This window comes from Arachis ipaensis, chromosome B7 (genome assembly GCF_059453495.1).
Source record: "Arachis ipaensis isolate K30076 ecotype BB chromosome B7, ASM5945349v1, whole genome shotgun sequence".
Taxonomy (NCBI): domain Eukaryota; kingdom Viridiplantae; phylum Streptophyta; class Magnoliopsida; order Fabales; family Fabaceae; genus Arachis; species Arachis ipaensis.
In genome coordinates, this window is record NC_142442.1 from 135279283 (window position 1) to 135288598 (window position 9316).

General features: G+C 41.1%; 2 protein-coding genes across 2 annotated transcripts; one reads left to right on the forward strand and one right to left on the reverse strand.

The window, feature by feature from the left end:
- Nucleotides 1-2703: 2703 nt before the first annotated feature.
- On the forward strand, nt 2704-3558 carry LOC148554260 (uncharacterized). Its single transcript, XM_088495058.1, has one exon. It carries the CDS (start codon nt 2704-2706, stop codon nt 3556-3558), a length of 855 nt encoding a protein of 284 aa, XP_088351184.1.
- A 1011-nt stretch (nt 3559-4569) lies between these two features.
- On the reverse strand, nt 4570-5415 carry LOC148554261 (uncharacterized). Its single transcript, XM_088493184.1, has one exon. It carries the CDS (start codon nt 5413-5415, stop codon nt 4570-4572), a length of 846 nt encoding a protein of 281 aa, XP_088349310.1.
- Between the last annotated feature and the right edge of the window lie 3901 nt (nt 5416-9316).

Sequence of the window (9316 nt, forward strand, 5' to 3'; positions counted from 1 at the left end):
CAATTAACATTAATCTAATTAATACATAAATATTCTAATATATTCTCTAATAACTCCAAAAATAAGAGCTTAGGTTTTCTTTGTTGAAATTGTAATGCGTTTCTACTACTATATTAACACTTATATTGATAAAGTACATGGTAAATATTACTTCTTTATTCATAAATTATCCTCAAAGACACAAATTTTTAGGTTTATTTGGATAATTTTTTATGAAAAGATTGTTTTTTAAATAATTTTTTTATAAATTTTTTTAAAAAATAAAAATAATTTTATATTTAGATATTTTATATAAAAAAATATTTTTATCTAATAATTATGTTTGAGTATAATAATATAAAAATATCTCTTTATTATTTATTATGTTAAAAATATCTTTTAATTTTTTAAAAAATATAAGTTGTAACTTCTAAAAAATATTTTTTTTATTTCTTTTAGTACTTTTATTTTTATTATTAAAATTTTTTCAAACACACTAAAAAATAAAAAAAAAACTTTTTCTAACAATTGAATGACACCCAAACAAACACTTTATCAATAGTTGCATTACTTACGAAACTTGAACAACTTGGTGAGCAGGAAATATTATATATTGTTGCAGTAATTAATTAAATTTTAATAATTATGAAACCTTTTCAATATTAAAATATTATTGAATGTTTGTAAAAAAGATATGAAAATTATTTAATATCGTCTTTTTTATTAATAATTAAAAGAATATTTGGAGCAATTTTAAAGGACAAATTTGATAGGTAAATAATGTGTTAATATTAGTATGGGAAAATTAATGTTAGGGATAACTAAGAGGGGTTAATTAAAAAAAAGACCAAATTATATTGAAATTACTAAAATTATATCAGTTTTTTATATATAAATGTTAGTATCCCTTTCTTTCCTTCTCAATTTTATTTATTTATTTTTTATTATTCAAAATCTTTATAATATCTCCTTTTAAGTATTTCTTAAAATTCTCGTCATATTCATCAAAGATATAATTATAATAAAATTCTACAAAGACAGTTCACCAAAAGAAAAAAAATGATAAAATACTAATGATAAAAAGAAAAAGATTTAATTATTTTGTTAGTCCTTATAGTTTCACCAAATTTTTAATTAGATCTTTATATTTTTTTTAATTGGATTCATACACTGTTTTTAATTTTGTAATTACGTCATTTTTAGGGCAAAAAACCCTAATAAGCCAAGTGAAGAATCCTGTAACCTAAATACGCCAAAACAAAAATCGTTTCAGCAATAAGCCAGGCCGTATTTTTATATAATTCGAACCAGGATGGTTCGAACTCTATTTGTTAATAATTCGAACCACTGCAATTCGAACTACAGAGAGAGAAGAAGCTTGAAGTAAATCGAACCAGGCTGGTTCGATTTAGAGAAGGAGACGTTGTATCATATAATTCGAACCAGGCTGGTTCGAATTATAGGTAAATATGCTGCATTAAGTAATTCGAACCACGCTGGTTCGAATTACACAACTTCTAATTCGAACCACCTTGGTTCGATTTACTGGTATACAGAGCAGTATATATAGGGTTGTAAACGTGAGTTGCTCTCATTAGAGGGTGTAAGATGGCTAGTGAGGAGAGTTTTGGTGTTTTGGTTCACCACAGAGGATCCATTAAGAGAAAAACTCGTTCCGGGGTGAAGTTCACAGATAAGGATCCCCTCTGTATTGTCGTTAGTCCCACGACGAGCTATGATGACCTTGTTAGATCTGTGCTGATGAAACTCGGTGTGGAAGGTGCGAAGCGGGTTAAGAAGTTTTTCTATCGCATTCCAGTCACGGTCCTGCAGGATACTGTGAAGTATGATTGTTTCACGATTGGTAGTGATGAGGACCTGCAAGTTTTGTTTCTTTGTCGGAGGCAGTTCCCAGAGGTGAGGACACCAGAATTGTTGGCAAAGCTTGTTGATGTGGTATCCAGCTCAGGGGGTTCGAACCGGAATACCACCACTGTAGCCACGGCAGCCGGTTCCAGTTCCAGGCCTGCCGTTGCTTCTTCGTCCGTCCCTGTGTACGAGACAGCGGTCCAACCGGTCGCCTCCCCGTCTTTTGCTGTTGATCTCAATGACGGAGTAGGCGACGTGGTAGGATCATTTGATGTTCCGCCGAACGGTTTACAGGGCGTTCCACCAGTGGGCGTCGGAGACGGATTGTTGGATGATGCAGAGGCGGACGACGTCGAGCCGGATATGATTGAGGATGAAAGCGGCGACGATGTCGGAGCGAGTGAGCCTGCATTGGCGGTCGGTGGTTCTAGTTCTGGCACACAGCAGTATCCACCATATTTTTCCTCTTTGGACCTGGACGCCATGAGGCAGGAGGGTGTTTCAGGGCATTGCGTTGGATACGGAGCTAGAGATGCGGAAGGGACAGCTGGTCTGACAGAGTTCCAGGTTGGTCAGCAATTTCAAGATAAAGATGAGGCCCTGTTAAGTGTGAAGACCTACAGCATCCGGCGAGGGGTACAGTACAAGGTAGTGGAGTATGATCATCGCCGTTATGTGGGCAAGTGTTCTGAGTTTGGGAATGGGTGCACCTGGTTGATTCGACTGAGCCTCAGGCAGCGTAAGGGCATTTGGGAGGTTAAACGGTACAATGGACCTCACACTTGTCTTGCGACCTCCATCTCGAGTGACCACAGGAGCTTGGATTATCATGTGATTTCGGCGTTCATTATGCCAATGGTCAGGGCCGATGCATCCGTCAGCATAAAGGTGCTCCAAAATGCCACAGCAGCACACTTTGGGTTTAGGCCGACTTACAGGAGGGTCTGGATGGCGAAGCAGAAGGCTATTTCCCTCATCTACGGTGACTGGGATGAGTCTTACAACGAGCTCCCTAGGTGGGTGTTGGGAGTCCAGTTAACGATGCCGGGTACTGTTGCAGTCCTACGCACGAGCCCTGTTCGAGTTGGTGGACAAGTTGACGAGTCTGAAGCCTATTTTCACAGACTTTTCTGGACGTTTCCACCGTGCATCGAGGCATTCCGTCATTGCAAGCCGCTAGTTAGCATCGACGGCACACATCTGTATGGCAAGTACGGGGGAACGTTGCTCATCGCGATTGCACAGGATGGGAACTCGAACATTCTACCTGTTGCATTTGCACTAGTAGAGGGTGAGAATGCAGAGTCTTGGTCATTCTTTCTCTCCCACCTTCGACAGCATGTGACACCGCAACCGGGATTGCTGGTTATCTCCGACAGGCATAACGGCATCAAGGCTGCCCTTGAGGCACCCGACGGAGGGTGGTTACCTCCATCTGCATACCGTGCATTCTGCATTCGACATGTAGCTGCTAATTTTGCCCTAACCTTCAAGGGCAAGGACGCACGGAGGCTTCTAGTGAATGCCGCTTATGCGAAGACCGAGGTTGAGTTTGATTATTGGTTTGATATTCTGCGGTCTGAAGACCCAGCGATGTGTGAGTGGGCGAACCAGATTGACTACTCCTTGTGGACTCAGCATCGTGATGATGGGCGGCGATTTGGTCACATGACGACTAATATCTCCGAGTGTGTGAACTCAATACTCTAGGGTGTCAGAAATCTCCCTGTATCCTCCCTGGTTAAGGCAACATATGGTAGGCTTGCGGAACTCTTTGTTCGTAAGGGGAGAGAGGCTGCGGCTCAGATGGGAACCGGACAACAATTCAGTCAGTACTTGGTGAAGTCCATTGAGGCCAACTTGAAGACGGCCAGGTGCTTCACGGTGACCTTGTATGACCGTGATAACTCGGAGTTCACCGTAGCAGAGACCACTCCTACTGGTTCTTTCTCGTTGGGTACCAACAGAGTATCGCTTGCATCCCGGACCTGCGACTGCGGGTACTTCCAGGCGCTTCATTTCTCGTGCCATCACGCACTTGCATGATGCGCCTACGCACGGGTTACCTGGTCCTCTTATGTTCACAGCGTGTATCAGATCAGTTCAGTGTTCAGTGTGTACCGGATGGAATTCACACCACCGATACCGGAGGGCTTCTGGCCACCTTACGACGGGCCCACGGTGATTCCGGACCCTGCCAGGAGGCGTGCGAGAGAGGGTCGTCCAAGATCCACTAGGATACGGACGAATATGGACGAGGCAGATCCGAACCGGCCAAGGAGGTGTGGCCTCTGTCGCCAGCCCGGACACACCCGTCGGAGTTGCCCACAGCTTGGAGGATCGTCTCAAACGGGGGGACAATAGTAGCGATGTTGTTAGTGTTAGTGCTTTTTGGTTTTTATTTTTCCTGTTATATGTTATGTTTGAGGACTTATGTAATTTGTTGATCTTTCTACCTTCTAGTAATGAAAAAGGTGTTTTCGAAATTGAGTATACCTAGAATCCCCATAAAGGCAAAAGTTGATAACTAATTGTCAACATTAAAGTGTTTAATGATTCAATGATAATAAATATTCACTGATCGACTAGGTAAAAACCAGATTTCGAAGATACAATAAGATGAACAAACAACAAGGAAAAACAGCACTAAAGTCACAACAGTAGTCCACATGGTTATAATACATGAATGAAAACTAACGTCCAAAATACATGAAAAGTAAATCATCTAAACAAGTGGGAGCCTGTCCCACAACGACGGGGTACCCGTGGCCTCTGACCTCTGCGGATAAACGGCTCCTCATCCTCTATCTCATCTGCATCCTCATGCGGGGCAGGCGGTGCGGGTGGCGTAAAATGGACAGGTGCGGCAGACGGCCCGGCGACAGACTGTGATGCAGCGGTGTAAGCGGAGTGTGGGGTACCTCCCAAACCAAACTGGTCAGCAACAGGTGTCGTAGCAGGCTCGTTCAGATCAACATCTAAGGGTGCCTGCGTGCTAGGTGTCTGAGCACGCCTCCTGCCCGGCTCGTCCTCCTGCATGATAGCCGTAATCTCCTCTAGAAACCGAGGACTGCCGAAGTCCGCATCAAGCGTATCTGCCCCAAGGAAGTCCTGCCACTGTGATCCGGGAATAACCCATGAAGTACCGTCCTGCTGAGGCTGGTCGTCGGTGGGTACTCCAACAAAGTAATGTCCAAAAGGACCCGACCCAAGTCCAGCGTCACTAGGCTCAGCCCCGTCACCCATCCCTGAGCCATACCACTCACCTCCGTGCACCCCATCATGGGTACTACCACCAACAACTGCAGCCGCCCCTGCACCATCCCCGCCCTCGGGCCCATGCTGATCATCGTCATCGTCCTCAGGATCAGGTGGAGCGGCATGAACCGCAGCACGCCCTCTACCTCTGCCAGGATGGCGTCGTCGTCGAACCCCAGCGGGGCCGGCCTCGTCATCATCCTCCATAGCACGCTCAAGCCACCCCCAGTCATGCTGGCTACGCCGTGTGCCCACGCGAGCTCTCCTATCAACCCGCCGCCTGTCCGGCACGTCGTCTGGCCGATCCATCTCAGGAACTCGCCCAGCTCCCCGCTGTGAGGCCTCAATGGGAATAGCAACGGCTCTCGGATCACCCAACTGCGGATCCAGAGACAAAAACCTCTTCCCGTGCTGACTCCACCAATCCAAGAACTCATGCGACGGACCAGGGTCAGCAACAACATCGAACCTCAGCACGCTCTCCGTACAGGAGTCCCAATATTGATGCCACTTCTGCAAATGGGACGGGAACCATCGATCGCCGCCTCTGCCGTCCTTCGACATCAGAAAGTCGATGTTCAGGGCGGCCTGTGGACGGGGCTGCACCCCTCCAAACTGCGGAAGAACCTTATCTATCTGATGCCACTCTATGACGGCAAAGTAGATAAGCGATGTAACAGACCGCCACAGCACCATATGCCGAGGCTCCAAAACCTCAGGATGCACGACCTGAAGTACGTCGAGGCTGCTGTACGGCATCCAGATAAACTGCAACCAGAACTATACAATGTCAGGGCAACTCGTGATCCCAACTCGTAAATCGTGGTTAAATAAAAAAACTTATTAAGTAACATACTGACCTCTCTATCCTGCAACCGGTCTATCCAGAGCCTCCACATCTGAACTCTAGGACCCTTCTCGCTACTGGAAGGGATGTAACCTGACCACCTGCATCATGCACATGTGTTACAGCTACTTATATGTGTGCTTAGGGTATCCAATACATTATGAATGAACATGTGGTTATGTGTAGTGAATTGAAATAGACAAAGCTTAGTACAGTACCTCGAGGCCAATGGCCAGCTGAACGTCTCAAATCCTGCAGGCCTAAAGCGAGGAAATCGCCAAAAAATCCATGACTGAAGTAGCTGAAGTGGGCCCGCTAGCTTGATAACATTTCTGTTCGCCACTCGGCACATGCACCGATACAACCATGCCAGTGCTGCAGAACCCCAGCTGTAGGTCCCCATCTCCTCCAGCCTAGCTACAAACGGAAGCCATCTGATGTGAACGCGGTTGCCGGACTTGTCCGCAAAAAGCTGCGTGCCCAACAACATCATGATGTATGCACGGGCATATCGACGCACAGTATCCTCATCAGCTCCCTCCGGGCACTCACCAAAAGTCTCCTGAAACCAGCTGCAGTTGACCGCGTACTTCTGAACCTGGCTAGGAGGAGGTACCACTCCAAGCAACTCCTCGAACCACACCCAGGTTGGACGGCCACCCTCGATGTATATATGGAACTCTGATAGGCAGCCGCTGACGTAACGCCCGTCCACTGGCAAACCCAGCTGGTATGCCACGTTCGGGAGTGTGATCGTGCACTCTCCGAACGGCATATGAAACGTGTGCGTCTCCGGACGCCATCGCTCGACAAACGCACTGACAAGGGCCTCGTCCAACCGGAACCATCTATCGTTCAGCCTTGCAAGATGGTAAAGACCAGCCATCTGCAGGTACGGAACGTATCTGTCATCGAGGACCATGCCCTGCTGCCGCCGCATGCTCCTGATGCATCGCTGAGGCTGTGGAAGAAATGAACCGCATTATTAGGACCAACTTAATTACCAGTGACAAAGATAATCAACACGATAATTGATAAAGCAAAAAATCGTACCAAATATAAGCGCTTAAAATTCCATGAACGAGTACCACTTGCATAAACAACTAACATAAGAAACCAGCATAAACCACTGACATGTAAGATCTAACATTAAACAACCACAACTAAACCGCTAACATAAACCACTAAGATAAACCACTAACATAAACCGTTAACGTAAACCACATACATAAACCACTAACATAAACCACTAACAGAAACCACTAACATAAACCACTAACAGAAACCACTAACATAAACCACTAACATAAACCAACAACTAAACCACCATCTAACCCGCATGCAAAACCACTAACCTAAACCACTAACATAAACCACTAACATAAACCACTAACATAAACCATTAACAGAAACCACTAACATAAACCACCATCTAACCCGCATGCAAAACCACTAACTCACATGTACCGGTAGAACAAAGTTATATCCGTACTAACCTCCTCGTTGATGACCCCAGCGATATGGGCGACTCCGTCCAAGCGATATAACCGTGCCGGATCATCCCTCATCAGCAGAGTATTCCGTTCAGGTCTTTGTCGGAGAGAATCTGGGTCGTTTTCTCTGAGATTTCGTGGGGTAGGGGAAGATGAGAATGGTTCGAATGAGGCTGATTCGAACTCCTTATATAGCTCAATCACTAGTAATTCGAACCAGGGTGGTTCGAATTACTAACAACGCAGTTTAAGTGTAATTCGAACCAAGGTGGTTCGAATTACATGAAGACCCTAAGTTACCCATAATTCGAACTAGGGTGGTTCGAATTACATGAAATCCTAGTTCGAACTAGCCTGGTTCGATTTACCAACAGCTCTTTCTTCTTAATTCGAACTGGCCTGGTTCGATTTATTCCTAAATGGAGTTCGAACTAGCCTGGTTCGAATTACATTAAAATACCGTTTGGCTTATTGCTGAATCAATTTTTCTTTTGGCTCATATACGTAAATTTGAAGTGATGTTGGCTTATTATGATTTTTTGCCCTCATTTTTATGTTAAAAATGTTAAAATTAACATAATATTTTTATCAAAATACATACGATCAAAGATTTAATTAAGTTTAATTTTTAATTATAAATATCATCAATTTGTGAAGAAATATTCAGTTAACTCTAATATTTTTTACACTAGAAAGGACTTAATTACAAAATTAAAGCAGTATAAAAACCTAATTAAAAAAAAATATAAAAACCTAATTAAAATTTTGATAAAATTACAAAAATCAACAGCGTAAATTAAAAAAAAAAATATAACGACAATATTTTCTTCTCTTATCGATTCAAAGAAGGTTGGTTTTCAACATTAGTTGATTGATGTTTTCAAATTATTTATAAGTTATTTTGTCAATAATATTTTTTAGATTTTTTTATCAGCAGTTAGATTTTGGATATCAAATTAGTAATTAATTTAATAATATATTTTTTAAAATAATCATATTAAATATATATTAACTATCAATTACTAAATTAATTATTGATATAAAATATATATTAAAATATAAAATATATATTAAAAATAAATTAAATAATATATATTTATATACAAATATATAATAAATAATTTAATGATTAATTTTTTATATATATCATTTTTGTTTTTTAAATTGTCTTGAATATTTATTATAATAATTTAGAGTCTATTTAAAAAATTTTAAAAGTTACTTTTTTTTATTTTTATTTATGAAAAATAATAATATTAATATTTAGTGTAATTTTTAAAATCAAATAGTAACTTTTTAAAAAGTTATTTAAGTACTTATAAAAATAAATTTATATTTTTTTTAAATAAATACTTTTAAAATTAAAAAAACTAAAAATAAAATAATGTATTTATAAACTATTTTTAATATAAATATTTATTATTTAAGTTATTTTTTTTAAATTTAAAAAATTGTTTACTCAAATTGGATCAGAGTGATTATTAAAGGTACATGTATTTTTCTTTTTTCCCTCATAATTGTACTTACAATGAAGAGAGAGATTCTAGGACCAAATAATAAGAATATTAAAATTCGTCCCCTTCTAATATATAATTTTCATACATATTCTTAATTAATCATTGTTAATGGTTCTTCTCATTAATTATCTCTATTATTGTTCCGTGGAATTCATGCTTTGAAACACTAATTCCCTATTTGATTGGTTGATTCTTGATGCGGTGTGCTTTCTTTTCGTATAAAAAAGACAAAGTCATTTAGCATAGTCAGTATGCATTATCCATGATTCTTTGCCATTACCTCTCTAGCCCCACTTGTACTTGCGTAACGCCATAATTAATTGATCAAATTGACGGTGGTGGATTGATTTTTC

What these genes read in the sequence shown, in the direction of transcription:
- LOC148554260 (XM_088495058.1), top strand. Translation starts at nt 2,704, where the DNA reads ATGGTCAGGGCCGATGCATCCGTCAGCATAAAGGTGCTCCAAAATGCC.
- LOC148554261 (XM_088493184.1), bottom strand. Translation starts at nt 5,415, where the DNA reads ATGGATCGGCCAGACGACGTGCCGGACAGGCGGCGGGTTGATAGGAGA.